We start from the raw sequence: 15,355 nt of genomic DNA, 5'->3' as shown, positions 1-15,355 counted from the left end.
AGACAACAAAATGAACCCGGGATCTGCAGTTTTCCCACTGTACACCGATTAAACTTGTGTGGCAGTATCATAAACTGGGGAAAGGAAAATGCCTTGTTTGTTGAAATGATAGTGTAGTTTGTCAGGTTTACAATCAATAAGATGTAACTTCATTTAAGATTCCTTTTTAGAGTACCTTTTGTGTTAACCTTGAAGATTACTTCATGGACTATCATCCCCACAATCTTTAGGTCTATGCAAAATGAATACACCTGCCTGTGATTGCTTAGTAAAGTGTAAAATGGATTGAAAGCAACAAATGTATTGTTACCAACTCCTTTTGGGAAGAAGCTGTTTATTATGTTGCACACTATCTATTTACACCAGAAATCCTGCATTCAATGAATTTTGTTTTATCTTGGAAAAGCTTTACGTCCCTACATCTTTAGCTTTGGCACCTCAACCAACTCATACTAAATGCATAGGAGAGCTGACAGTTGAAACAGTAACATTTTCTTTATCTTTTGGATTTCCAGCTTCTTCATTTTCAGGTTGGTTTGCTGTTGCTACCTCAACATCCCAAGGAGAAATTGAAGTTAAATTACTTTCAGGTTTTGGACACGTTTGAATTCCTCCAGTTGCTGATGCTTCTGTCTCCCAAAGGCAAATTTCTATGACATTAGATTTATCAATGGACAATGATAATTCCTCTTTTCTCCCAGTATCTCCCGTATCCCAGGGGCAGGTATCTGCGACTTTAGATTTATCAATGGGCAATGCTAATTCCTCTTTGCTCACAGTATCTCTTGTGTCCCAGGGACAGATATCTGTGACTTTAGATTTACCAATGGGTTGTGATGTTTCCTCATTGCTCCCAGCATCTCCTGTATCCCAGGGACAGATATCTGAGACTTTAGATTTATCAATGGGTTGTGATGTTTCCTCTTTGTTCACAGTATCTCCTGTATCCCAGGGACAGATATCTGCAACTTTAGATTTATCAATGGGTTGTGATGTTTCCTCTTTGTTCACAGTATCTCCTGTATCCCAGGGACAGATATATGCGACTTTAGATTTACCAACAGGCAGTGATATTTCCCCTTTGTTCACAGTATCTCCTGTATCCCAGGGACAGATATCTGTGACTTTAGATTTATCAATGGGTTGTGATGTTTCCTCTTTGTTCACAGTATCTCCTGTATCCCAGGGACAGATATCTGCGACTTTAGATTTATCAATGGGTTGTGATGTTTCCTCTTTGTTCACAGTATCTCCTGTATCCCAGGGACAGATATCTGCGACTTTAGATTTATCAACAGGCAGTGATATTTCCCCTTTGTTCACAGTATCTCCTGTATCCCAGGGACAGATATCTGCGACTTTAGATTTATCAATGGGTTGTGATGTTTCCTCTTTGTTCACAGTATCTCCTGTATCCCAGGGACAGATATCTGCGACTTTAGATTTATCAACAGGCAGTGATATTTCCCCTTTGTTCACAGTATCTCCTGTATCCCAGGGACAGATATCTGTGACTTTAGATTTATCAATGGGTTGTGATGTTTCCTCTTTGTTCACAGTATCTCCTGTATCCCAGGGACAGATATATGCGACTTTAGATTTATCAATGGATTGTGATGTTTCCTCTTTTCTCCCAGTATCTCCTGTATCCCAGGGACAGATATCTGCGACTTTAGATTTATCAATGGGTTGTGATGTTTCCTCTTTTCTCCCAGTATCTCCTGTGTCCCAGGGACAGATATCTGCGACTTTAGATTTATCAATGGGTTGTGATGTTTCCTCTTTGTTCACAGTATCTCCTGTATCCCAGGGACAGATATCTGTGACTTTAGAATTATCAATGGGTTGTGATGTTTCCTCTTTTCTCCCAGTATCTCCTGTGTCCCAGGGACAGATATCTGCGACTTTAGGTTTATCAATGGGTTGTGATGTTTCCTCTTTGTTCACAGTATCTCCTGTATCCCAGGGACAGATATCTGTGACTTTAGATTTATCAATGGGTTGTGATGTTTCCTCTTTTCTCCCAGTATCTCCTGTGTCCCAGGGACAGATATCTGCGACTTTAGATTTATCAATGGGTTGTGATGTTTCCTCTTTTCTCCCAGTATCTCCTGTATCCCAGGGACAGATATCTGCGACTTTAGATTTATCAATGGGTTGTGATGTTTCCTCTTTTCTCCCAGTATCTCCTGTATCCCAGGGACAGATATCTGTGACTTTAGATTTATCAATGGGTTGTGATGTTTCCTCTTTTCTCCCAGTATCTCCTGTGTCCCAGGGACAGATATCTGCAACTTTAGGTTTATCAATGGGTTGTGATGTTTCCTCTTTGTTCACAGTATCTCCTGTGTCCCAGGGACAGATATCTGCGACTTTAGATTTATCAATGGGTTGTGATGTTTCCTCTTTTCTCCCAGTATCTCCTGTGTCCCAGGGACAGATATCTGCGACTTTAGATTTATCAATGGGTTGTGATGTTTCCTCTTTTCTCCCAGTATCTCCTGTATCCCAGGGACAGATATCTGCGACTTTAGATTTATCAATGGGTTGTGATGTTTCCTCTTTTCTCCCAGTATCTCCTGTGTCCCAGGGACAGATATCTGCGACTTTAGATTTATCAATGGGTTGTGATGTTTCCTCTTTTCTCCCAGTATCTCCTGTGTCCCAGGGACAGATATCTGTGACTTTAGATTTATCAATGGGTTGTGATGTTTCCTCTTTGCTCCCAGCATCTCCTGTATCCCAGGGACAGATATCTGCGACTTTAGAATTATCAATGGGCAATGATTTTCGTTCTTTGTTCTCTCTATCCCACATCTTTCCTGGTGCCATCATAAGTTTCAAGGACAGTGCTAATCGTTTAGATTGCTGCAATGAATCATTTGCATCTTTTGCTTTCAAGGTGCCATGCACAAGTGATCCTGGAACACCAGCACCAACCGATAAAGACCTTCCTTTCTTCTGATCTGCACTTATGCTTAATGCCGATGTCTCTTCTAAAATGACGTCCCATGGACAGATGATAGCAGTATTCGCTGATGCTTGTTTTAAGAGTGACCTATATTTTTGCTGCTTGTCCCCTGTATCTACCTTGTGCAACGGAGATATATCTTCCACTTTATCTGTTGACTGTGATTTTTCTTCCTTGTTCTTGGTCTCTCCTGTTTCCCATGGACAGATAGCTGCAGCTGCAGATTTGTCTCTCAAACTCATTGCTTCTGTTTTGTTCTCCTTTTCTTTTTCCTTATCTGTACCGCCCTTTACTTTTTCACTTGCTTTCCTTGACTTTTCTTTCTTGCTCTCCTTCATCTTTCCTGGTGCCATCAGGAGTTTCAAGGACAGTCCAAATCCTTTAGGTTGTTTCGATGGATCATTTGCATCCTTTGCTTTCAAGGAGCTATGCATAAGTGGTTCTGGAGTACCAACACAGACTGACAATGACCTTCCCTTCTTCTGATCTGCACTTGTGTCCACTGCTGATGTTTCTTCTACCATAGTCTCCCATGGACAAATGATTGAGCTATTAGATGATGCTTGTTTCATTAGTGACATATATTTTTCCCGCTTGCTCTCGCCTACAGGAGCATCTGTTTTTACTTGATCCATCTTTTCAGAAGGTATTTGTGTTTTGTTCGCCTTGGGAGACACTGCAAGAGTTGCTGGGCGAATGCTGTCTGTTCTTGAATATTCTACTGATTTGCCAATTCTTGGTGATGTATTGGCTCCAGGTTGCATGTCCGTTGATACTTCACTTTCAGATTGGATCATTTGTGTCTCCTTCACATCCCAACCAATACTATCTTGATGCAAACTTCGATGCTTCTTCACCAAATCGGCGAATCTTTTTCTGTTCTCTTGCAGCTTTCCCGATGACTGTGAGTTGTCAACACTGCTGCTTTTGGTTGGTGCATAGGTGACTGGTTTGTTCACCTTTGTCTCAGAAGGTGGAGGTTGCAGATTCTGGAAGTCCCAGGGACAAACCAGAGTCTTGTGGCTGTCTTGTGACTGTGGTCTTGCTGTCCCTTGAGAGAGTTCACCAGCTTCTTGCTGCTTGGCTGAATCGGTCATTTTATTTGCTTCTTCCGACTGTGCTGCAGTTGTGGAGGGCTGTAGCTTAGTTGGTGCTTGCTTGGTTGACAGCTTCTTTTGAACTCTGTCTCCCACCTGTTTTGTGTTCTCTTCATACTTCTTTGTGATCATCAATGCCTTTTCTCTCGCACAGCTAACAACACTAAGAGATTTTTGCAATGTGCCTGCCCTGATGTTCAGTGGGTTTCTATCCACGGTTAGGTTATGTGCACTAGCAGACTTGCATACTAAAGGGGCATCATCTAATGAGTCAACGTCTGATCTCTCAGAGGCTTTCTTTGCCAACTTCTTCCTCATCAGAGAGTCTAGCAAGGAAGGATCTCTGCTAGAGGAATCTGTTCTGCTGATGTGGCCATGTCGATGCTCCCTGACATGGTCATAGGTACTGTGAGATTTTCTTATTGAGAAAACCCGATGTTTTATAGAGTCTTCTTTCACTCTCATGCTAGAAGAATCATAAAGTTTTTTTCTGTATGAGCCAGCATAGCTTCCCCCTGCAATAGATCCATCCCTGCTGCACTGTCTGCTCATTGACTCAGGAATTTCAGTTATACGCTTAATGATGGAACGACCTAGGGCTCTTCTGGAACTCCTCTTCTTCTGGAGGTGAGGGTTATTGGCTGTCATCTTCTTTGTTTTATGCACTTCCAGTTGGGCATAAAGCTTCTTTAGTTCATCCTGCAGAAGAAAAGAAAAAGAAATAAGGAAGCATTAGTATTTTCCAAAAGCTTCTTGGAAAGAGAAACACTGCTCCTGATCTGCCTAGTGACATCTTTCATTTTTCTCCATGATATATCTTTCATGGGGTGATGGGATTGTACGTCAGCCAAAGGGATTGCTGTAGAGATGCAACAAAAATCACTCCTTGTGGCCTTTGTGATCTCATTACTAGGGTTGCCAACCCTCCAGGATTGTCCAGGACTTGAAGATTAATCTCCAGGACATTGCTGAGAGCAAAAACCTGGGAGGAAAATCATAAGGTCGTGAAATAAAATTTGTGTTTTTTCTCCATTCTGTTAAAACATTTTTGTTTATTATAAAAATTTTGAATATTTGGGGGGTAAAAAGGCTGTTTAATTCTCAAGAATCATCCGATTAGGTAATGAGGAGTTTTCATCGAATCATAGAATGGTTACGGCACAGGAGGAGGCCATCGACCCATCGTATCTGTGCTGGCTCCTCTGCAAGTGCAATTCACCTAGTGCCACTACCCTGCCTTTTCCCCATAGCTCTGCAAATTTTTTCTCTTCAAATAATTATCCAATTCTCTTTTGAATGCTTCGATTGAATCTGCCTCCACCACACACTCAGGCAGTGCATTCCAGATCCTAACTACTCGCTGCGTAAAAAAAAGTTTTCCCCATGATGCTGTTGCTTCTTTTGCCAATCACCTTAAATCGGTGTCCTCTGCTTCTAAATCCTTCTGCCATTGGGAATGGTTTCTCTCTATCTGCTCTCTTCAGGACCCTCATGATTTTGAAAACCTCTATCAAATCTCCTCTTAATCTTCGCTTATCCAAGGCGAATGGCCCCAACTTCTCCAACCTATCCACGTAACTGAAGTTCCTCATATCTGGAACCATTCACATGAATCTTTTCAGCACCCTCTCTAATGCCTTAACATTCTTCGAGGCACTAAAGACAGTATAGCAGGACATTTAGAAAAATTCAAGGTAATCAGGCAGAGTCAACATGGTTTTGTGAAAGGGAAATCATGTTTAACCAATTAATTGGAGTTCTTTGAGGGAGCTACATGTGCTGTGGATAAAGGGGAACTGGTGGATGTATTGTACTTAAATTTCCAGAAAGCATTTGACAAGGTGCCACACCAAAGGTTATTGCAGAAAATAAAAACTCATGGTGTAGGAGGTAACATATTGGCATGGATAGAAGATTGGATAGCTAACAGGAAACAGTGAGTATGCATAAATGGGTCATTTTCTGGTTGGCAAGATGTAACAAGTGGTGTGCCACAGGGATCTGTGCTGGGGCCTCAACTTTTTACAATTTATATAAATGACTTAGTTGAAGGGACCGAAGGTATGATTGCTAAATTTGCTGATGACACAAAGATAGGTAGGAAAGTAACTTGTGAAGAGGATATAAGGAGGCTACAAAGGGATATAGATAGGTTAAGTGAGTGGGCAAAGATCTGGCAAATGGAGTATAATGTGGGAAAGTGTGAAATTGTCCACTTTGGCAAGAAGAATTAAAAGGAAGCATATTATCTAAATGGTGAGAGATTGCAGAATTCTGAGATGCAGAGGGATCTGGAAGTCCTAGTGCATGAATCACAAAAGGTTAGTATGCAGGTACAGCAAGTAATTAGGAAAGCTAATAGAATGTTATTGTTTAGTGTGAGGGGAGTTGAATACAAAAGTAGGGAGGTTCTGCTTCAGCTATACAGGGCATTGGTGAGACCACATCTGGAGTACTGTGTACAGTACAGGTCTCCTTATTTAAGTAAGGATGTAAATGCGTTGGACGCAGCACAGAGAAGGTTTACTAGACTAATACCTGGAATGGGCAGGCAGTCTTATGAGGAAAGGTTGGACAGGCTAGGCTTGTATCCGCTGGAATTTAGAAGAGTAAGAGGCGACTTCATTGAAACATATAAGATCCTGAGTCATCTTGACAGGGTGGATGTGGAAAGGATGTTTCCCCTTGTGGGAGAATCTAGAACTAGGGGTCATTGTTTAAAAATAAGGGGTTGGCCATTTAAGACAGAGATGAGGAGAAATGTTTTCTCTCAGAGGGTCGTGAGTCTTTGGAATTTTCTTCCTCAAAAGGCGGTGGAAGCAGAGTCTTTAAATATTTTTAAGGCAGAGGTAGATAGATTCTTGATAAGCAAGGGGGTGAAAGGTTGTCAGGGGTAGGTGGAAATGTGGAGTAATCAGTTCAGCCATGAACTTACTGAATGGCAGAGCAGGCTCGAAGGGCCGAGTGGCCTACTCCTGCTCCTAATTCGTATGTCTGTATGTATGTTTGTATACTTCCTAATGTGTGGTACCCTGAACTGGACACCATACTCTAGTTGAGGCCGGACCAGTGTTTTATACAGGTTCATCATAACTTCCTTGTTCTTTGCACTCTATGCCCCTATTTATAAAGCCCAGAATCCCGTTTGCTTTATTAACTGCTTTCTCAACTTACCCTGCAAATTTCAATGATTTGTGCATATAATCCCCTGGGTCCCTCTGCTCCTGCATTCCCTTTAGATTTGTACCCTTTTAATTTATTTTGCCTCTCCTATTCTTCCCACCAAAATGAATCACTTCATACTTTCCTACATTAAATGTCATCTGCCACTTGGCCGCCCATTTCACCAGCCTGTCTATGTCCTCTTGGAGTTTTTCACTGTCCTCCTCACAGTTCACAGAACTTCCATGTTTGGTGTCATCCACAGATTTTGAAATTGTGTCCTCTACACCCAAGTCTATGTCATTAATCTTCTTTAGCCTCCTATTCTCAAGAGACAATGTGTAAGCACCTAGAGGTGGTAAGTGGTTTGTGAAGCAGCGCCTGGAGTGTCTATAAAGACCAATTCTAGTGTGACAGACTCTTCCACGGGCGCTGCAGATAAATTTGGTTGTCGGGGCTGTTACACAGTTGGCTCTCTCCTTGCGCTTCTGTCTTTTTTCCTGCCAACTGCTAAGTCTCTTCGACTCTCCACCCTTTAGCCCTGCCTTTATGGCTGTCCGCCAGCTCTAGCGATCGCTGGCAACTGACTCCCACGACTTGTGGTCAATGTCACAGGACTTCATGTCGTGTTTACAGACGTTGCGGAGACAGGGATGGCCGGTGGGTCTGATACCAGTGACGAGCTCGCTGTACAATGTGTCCTTGGGGATCCTGCCATCTTCCATGCGGCTCACATGGCCAAGCCATCTGGGGACATGGTCATTAATATATATCAAGAAAAGCAGCGGTACCTAAGACTGACCCATGAGAAACCCCACCATATACCTTCCTCCAGTCTGAAAAATAACTGTTCACAACTACTCTCTGTTTTCCATCACTCAGCCAACTTGGTATCCATGCTGCTACTTTCCTCCTTATTCCATGGCTCTAACTTTGCTGACAAGCTTGTTATGTGGCACTTTATCAAATAACTTTTAGAAGTCCGTGTACATCACATCAACCGCATTACACTCATCAACCCTCTCTGTTACCTCATCAAATAACTCAAGCAAGTTAGTTAAACACGATTTACCCTTAACAAGCCCATCCTATCTTTCCTTAATTAATCTAAGTTATTATTAATTTTGTCTTGAATTTTGTTTCTAAAAGTTTTCCCACCACTGACGTTATATTGACTGGCTTGTAGTTGCTGGGCTTGTCTTTCCACCCTTAGTATCCTTGGATGCATCTCATCTGGTCCTGGTGACTTAGCAACTTTAAGTACAGCCAGCCTATCTGATAACTCCTCTTTATCAATTTTTAGTCCATCCAGTGTCTCAACTACCTCCTCTTTCACCATGACTTGGGCAGACATATGTAAAGTACTCACTTAGTACCTCAGCCATGTCCTCTGCCTCCATGCGTAAATTCCCTTTTAGGTCCCTAATCGGCCCCACTCCTCTTTATGATGCTTGTACTATTTATATGCCTACAGAAGACTTTTAGATTCCCTTGTTTGCTTTTTGATTGACTGTGGGAAGATGGGGCACTGCAAGTATGTGTGTGTTGGTGAGAGCAGGTCTCTGTGACAAAACCTCCAGGAATACATTTAACCACAGTTGACAGCACAGCTCACTACAGTTTCATTTGTCCATCAACATCTGATCCACAATCACTGATATAATTTTTGGGATGGCTGCTCCACTGCTGATCTATTGTCTCAGTTATGAGCCTCTGGAATTCTGCTCTTGAACACTTTGCTCAACTATTTGTCATTGCTGTGGACATCTCTGAAGCTATCGGCTGTTCTGGCACCAGACACTTCTGAACATGTTGCAAACATAGCATAAAGGACTAGAGTAAGTCAACTGGCCCATTGAACTCGTATCACCCTGGCATGGTGTTACTCCCACACACCATTACTCCCACCACCCCCTCCCCCAACTTCTTGGCAGTTACACAATCTTCTGGAAGAGGCTAATTTGAGAAAATACTCAAGGAAATTCCTTCCTGACTCCTGTAGGCAATTAAGCAAGATCCAGGAACCCATACCAACCAAGTGAAACAGCTCCCAACGACCCATCAGCCTAGAGGAAGCTAGATAAGTACAAGAGGGAGAAAGAAGTAGGATATGTTGATAGAGTGAGATGAAGTAGGGTGGGAGGAGGCTTATGTGGAGCATAAACACCATTATGGACTAGTTCAGCCAAACGACCTGTTTCTGCGCTGTAATTGCATATAATTCTATAAGCTTGCCACAATCATGTCACCTCCTCCCACAGTTATGTTCCTGACTGTTTAGGTTTCTCTGAAGCCGTGCTGTCTATGTTATAGTTCAAAAGTTTTTAAACTGTGGTGTCTGGGCCCGAGGTGCGTTTGTGAGAGGGTCTCAAATGATGCTCGTGATCATTGGATTTCCATCTCATAGTCATTTGCCAGCACGTTAATGAGAATAATCGTGCTGCAGCACTAATAATACTTTGAGTGGCAGGAAGTTTTTTTTTTAAAGTTAGGAAAGCATCCAGTCTTTTTCCAAAAGTGGTTAATGAAACACAACAATTGATATGATTCCGAAAATCTGGTATCTTTTGTCAAACCTGGAAAATTCCAAGTTCAATCCCCTTTTCAGTATTTTTAGTATTCATTCTGGGGACGTGGGCATCACTGGCACATCCTCATTAGCGGTTGAAAGTTACTTTCTCCCAGGGGCTAGCTGGAAAGTAGGTTTTTTTTTCTCCATTCCCTCCTTCCAAAGGTGACCTACTTATTTAATGCAGTAGAGCAGCCTAGTTTCAATCCCTTTCTCTTTGCTCACCCTGATATCGTCTGGCTCCAGGCTGTGATCACTCCAGGCAGATGTGATACTGCTGTTGAGATAGGAACCAGAGAAGCGCAAGTCAAGCTCGTCCTCATAAACCTCGGCCACAATGTCCTCCCTCAGGGGTGCTCCCACATGGAGGAACTGCAAACAGAAAGGAAAATGAATTGAGCTGGAGAACAATTTCACTGGGAACGAACATTCCCAACAATTTCTTCACATAAAATCATTTTTTGTTTGCTAAATCGCCCTAACTACTGTCTTTACCACAAACATTGTTTTCACATTGTTATTAATAATAAAAAATTCTGAAGATCAGCCCTAACCTATTTACGAATGTGAAGATTTTACAAGACTGAAACAGGCCATTCGGCCCAACTGGTCTATGCAGGTGTTTATGCTCCACACGAGCCTCCTCCCCCTGATTTTTATCTCATCCTATCAAAATATCCTTCTATTCCTTTCTCCCTTGTGTGTTTATCCAGCTACTCCTTGTGGCAGCAAGTTCCACATTCTAACTACTCTCTGGGTTAAAGTTCCCTCTAAAATTTAGCTGTTGTGCATGGTCTGTTTTATCAGTGTGTGGTCCCTTTCAATTTTTTTGTGCAGCCGTGCACACGAGTTATTTATCTGAGAACAAGGTGTTTGGCGGTACCTTTCAGGCTGCTGCGTGGTTGCACACCCATGCAATTTACCGGGAACATTGCTGTGGGTAAAGATATAAGAAATATGCAACCTCCTTATTTTTGTTACTAATATGTAATACCTCACACTTATCAACGTTGAAATTCATTTGCCAATTATATGTCCATTCTGAAAGATTAATTCATGTATTCTTGGTAATTTGTTGCAGTCCTCCTCAGTATTGACTATCCACCCCCTGCTCCTTCACCCCGCCCCCCAATTTGGTGTCATTGGCAAATTTAGAAATTGTATTTTGGATTCCAAAGTCTAAATTATTAATATAAATTGCGAGCAACAGTGGTTGCAACCCTGATCCTTATGGGACCCTACTTCCCACCTTCTGCCACTCTGAATATCTACCTTGGACCTGATTCTCTGCTTTCTGTCTTGCAACCAGCTAGCTATCCATTCTACTATTTGTCCCCTGACTCTGCATGCTCCGACCTTAGTTATTAGTCTATTATGTGGTACCTTATCAAAGGCTTTTTTGGAAATCTAGATCTGTGGTGAGAAGCAACAGTACAGGTAATTTTATGGGTATAGTGGCATAGTAGGTTATGTTACTGGACTAGTAATCTGGAGACCTGAGTTCAAATCCTACCATGGCATTTGGGGAATTTAAATTCTGTTCATTAAATAAGTCTGGAATAAAAACGGTGACTATGAAACGACTGGTTTGTTGTAAAAACCCATCTGCTTCACCAATGTTCTTTCGGGAAAGAAACCTGCCGTCCTTACTCAGTCTGGCCTGTATGTGACGCCAGACCCACAGAAATGTGGTTGATTCTTAACTGCCCTTTTGAAGTGGTCTAGCAAGCCATCATTTGTATTCAAGGAGGTGGCTCACCACCAACTTCTCAAGGGCAATTAGGATGGGCAATAAATTCTAGTGATGCCGACATCCCCTGAATGAATAAAAAAAGCTGGGTGAAGAATGGGCGACAGTGGATCTGCTCTCTGTTTCACACCTGGCCAATTTTCTTTTCCACTGATTTTTAATTAAATTTCACCTGATGAGATTTCAGTCTGTGTCTGCATTTTCCAGCCTAAGAGATTGGAGGGGTTTTGAAGAAGTTCACAGGATAGCAAATGATAGGAGAGGTAAATTCAGAACTTGCTTCCAATTCAACCATGACTGTAGATTAAGTTGACTTGCGTTCAAGATTTAGGAAAGGAATTTCTTCAATGCATAAGATAGGCCTTTATGGGTAGGATAGGCAGAACCACTACAGTTAATTAATAAGCAGTTGGATACCGTGATAGACAGGGACTCTAGGATCCTTTTGCATCGATGAGCTATGAGCAAGTGTTAGCTGTGCCTCACTTCCATCTTTCATCTGAAGGATGATATCTCCAACACAGCAGCACTCCCTCAGCTTGGATTTAGTGCTCAAGTCTCTAGAGTGGGTTTAAACCCACAGCTGACAGCTTGGAAAGGACACCCACAACCTCAGCCATGTAAATGATCCCATTTATCAGAGAGCCTGTCCTGCTTCTTGCAACCCAATGGAATTCAGCAGTAAATGTGTGAAATTGAGGTGAATTTTCATCTTCAGGGCCTGAGCAGTATTTCCAATGGAGCAGATTAGCTTCCAGTTATAGATCCATCTCAATCCTCACTCCATTGAAATTGACGGAATAATAATCAGGTGGGCAATCTGTTCCACTCCCCCATAGTGTAGTGAGCAGGGAAATTTACCCCCACTATATTCCTTTGTTTTTTTTTTAAAGGCATTAATACCTTGGGAATGAAGAGTAGAATTAGTGTCATCGTGACAGTAAGGTGGGAGTGAGCGAAGAAGAGCAGTAGCATCCAATCAGGGTGAAGAGTCATTGCCATGGTGAACCTAGGAGAAGAAATGGACCTTATCTTAAAATCATTGCAGGTTAATGAAAGAAATAATGTGATAATTAGGAAGGAGGAACACCATCAAATGAAGCTTGGTTTTTAATAAGTCAACTTTGGATTAAAAAATAATGTGCTTGCAAAACACATGCATGACTCGTATATTACCAATGTAGAGGAACAGGCAATGTATGTGGGGACGTCCAAGGGCTATCCAATTAGTTCCATTAATATGCTCTCCCTCTCACCCTGAAAATTTTCCTTTCCAAGAATGTATCCAATGCCCTTTTGAAAGTTGTTATTGAATCTGCTTCCACTGCCCTTTCAAGCAGTGCATTCTAGATTGTAACAACAGTGCTCTGAAGAGAGACATTGGAAAAAAGGGATGATGATGGGTAATGTTGGGAAAGTGGAACAAACACATTTGATAATGGAGCAGACATTGGGAAGAAGGTGATCTCATGAACTGAGCAAGATGTGAAAGTTTGTCTTGGTCCTAAGTTAGTGGTCAGGAAGGTTGCTGGAGTTGAGGACAGAGACACAGAGATGCTGGTCGAAGCCAAAGAAAATAGGCTCAGTTTTGGTGATATTCATGATTTTGATCTGGCAGTTTCAGGGTGTGATCACAATCAATGGAGGAAGAGATGAGATAGAATTGGGTGTCATTGACGTACATGTGAAAGCTGAGGCCTAGCTTCCAGATAATATTGCTAAGGGATAGCATATAGATAGAGAAAAGAGGTGTCAAAGATGGGTCCCTGAGGTAGACATGAGACGAGTGTGAACAGAAGCCATTGGCAGTAAGTCCCTTTGTGAGTCAGGTGCAAGAGTGATACATCAGTGCTCCGAAGAGAGACTTTGGCAGAGTGATCATTTACCTTCAAGGCCACAGGGAGGATAAGGAGAGATGGAAAACATCCCATTACAGGTCTTGATCGGAAGAGAAGTTGTGAGGCAGGGCAGTGGCAGTAGAGATTGGAGAGGGTTAGGGTGGGTTTCCCGAGCAGGGGCTCTGATGGAGGTGGGATATTGCTGATGAAAGAGGCAAGCTTGAGGGTGAGAAAGTGAGGTTAGAAGGTCAGGAGCTAGGATGGGAGGTGGATCAAGTGGACAGGTAGTGGGTTTCAAAACAAAATAAGTTAGCCAAATACTGAGGGGATGACAGAATGAGGAGGTGCAAAGAATGGGAAGGCTGAGGGTACCATTAGGTAGAGGGCAGATGGGGGGAGCTGGGAGTTTGAGGGAGAGTGGAGGCTGTCAAAGATAACAGTGACTGCAATGCAGTTCAGCTTCATTGGGAATTATGAGGAGTTTGAGACTGAAGGGTGAGTTGAAGACAGGAAGAGGAGGCAGTTATTAATAAATAAAGGTGTTTGGAGTTGTTTCTGCTCTATGACAATCTTGGTATAGAAATGGTTTAGGTCAGGCAAAGAAAGTGACATTATAATCAATGATTCCAACTGAACTGCTATTGGACACCCAGGCCACATGAGTGCCAAGTGTGTTCAGTCACTTGTTGATTTGAGGCAGTAGCAGTGGCTGTTTTGACAGATGGGAGACTGCATGTGGTTTGAAAGGGGCAAGGATATCACAATTCCAGGTGGGTTACAGAGAAAAACAACAGATGTTTAGATCAGGCTTCTACTCCAATGCATCAGTGACATTTTACCTTTTTAAAGTCAGAGTGTTATACAGCACAGAAACAGGCCCTTCGGCCCATCGTGTCTGTGCCAGCCACCAAGCACCTAACCATTGTAATCCCATTTTATAGAGAACACTGGGTTTTAACAGACACAGCTATAACAAACACTCTGATAGCAGGCCTAAGGCTTTACTGTGGAATTTCCTCTTCCCTGCACTTTCTGCTAAATCACGCTGAAATATTTCTCTCTCATAGTTCAAAAAAAAATTCAACACAGGCCAGAGGGCAATTAAGAACAGAAAGAACATTTATTTTAACCCTTTAAGAACTGGAGAAGCAGGTTTGCATGAAAAAAACAAAATGGGAAAAGATTACAGCAACAACCTTGCATTTATATAGCACCTTTAATGTAGTAAAACATCCCATATGCTTCACATGAGCGTTATCAAACAAAATTTGACGCTGTCAACAGTCTGAGACTAAACTAGTCTGTTTGCAATCTTGATGTCATATTTGACTCTGAGATGAGCTTCTGACCACATTTTTGCGCCTGGACAAGACTGCCTATTTCCACTTCCATAACATTGCCCGACTTTACGCCGTCTCAGCACATCTGCTGCTGAAACCCTCATGCAAGCATTGTTACCTCTGGATTTCCAAAACTCTGAAGCCCATGTCTTAGTTCGCACCAAGTCCTGTTCCTCTATCACCCCTGTGCTCGCTGACTTATATTGGCTCCTGGTCATGCAACATCTTGATTTTAAAATTCTCATCCTATTTTTCAAGTCCTTCCATGTCCTCACCTCTCCTTATCTCTGTAATCTCCTCCAGCCCCACAACCCTTTGAGATATCTGCACTCATCTAATTCTGGGCTCTTAAACTACCCCAGATTTTAATTAATTCACATGGTGGCCATATCTTCAGTTGCCTGGGCCCTAAGCTCTGGAATTCCCTTCCTAAACCTCTCCACCTCTCGATCTCACTTTCCTCCTTTAAGACGCTCCTTAAAACCTACCTCTTTGACCAAGCTTTTGGTCACCTGTCCTAATATCTCCTTATGTGTCAAACTTTGTTTTATAATGCTCCTGTATTACTTTAAAGGTGCTATATAAATATAAGTTGTTGTTGCTAAAGCAGGAGGGAGAGGTAGGGAGG

The 15,355-nt window shown here is 42.3% G+C and overlaps 1 protein-coding gene across 1 annotated transcript in view; it reads right to left on the bottom strand.

Moving 5' to 3' along the window:
• Positions 1-447: 447 nt before the first annotated feature.
• Positions 448-15,355, bottom strand: part of gpr179 (G protein-coupled receptor 179) — an 82,627-nt gene continuing 67,719 nt past the window's right edge. Inside the window, exons 9-11 of the mRNA XM_068013070.1 lie at positions 12,453-12,558; positions 10,025-10,171; positions 448-4,767 (exon numbers count right to left, since the gene is read on the bottom strand). Of these exons, the coding sequence (XP_067869171.1) occupies positions 448-4,767; positions 10,025-10,171; positions 12,453-12,558 (4,573 nt within the window). The remainder of the gene's footprint in view (positions 4,768-10,024; positions 10,172-12,452; positions 12,559-15,355) is intronic.

Source organism: Heterodontus francisci, chromosome 33 (assembly GCF_036365525.1).
Source record: "Heterodontus francisci isolate sHetFra1 chromosome 33, sHetFra1.hap1, whole genome shotgun sequence".
Lineage (NCBI taxonomy): Eukaryota > Metazoa > Chordata > Chondrichthyes > Heterodontiformes > Heterodontidae > Heterodontus > Heterodontus francisci.
This window is presented reverse-complemented; position numbering and strand designations above follow the sequence as displayed.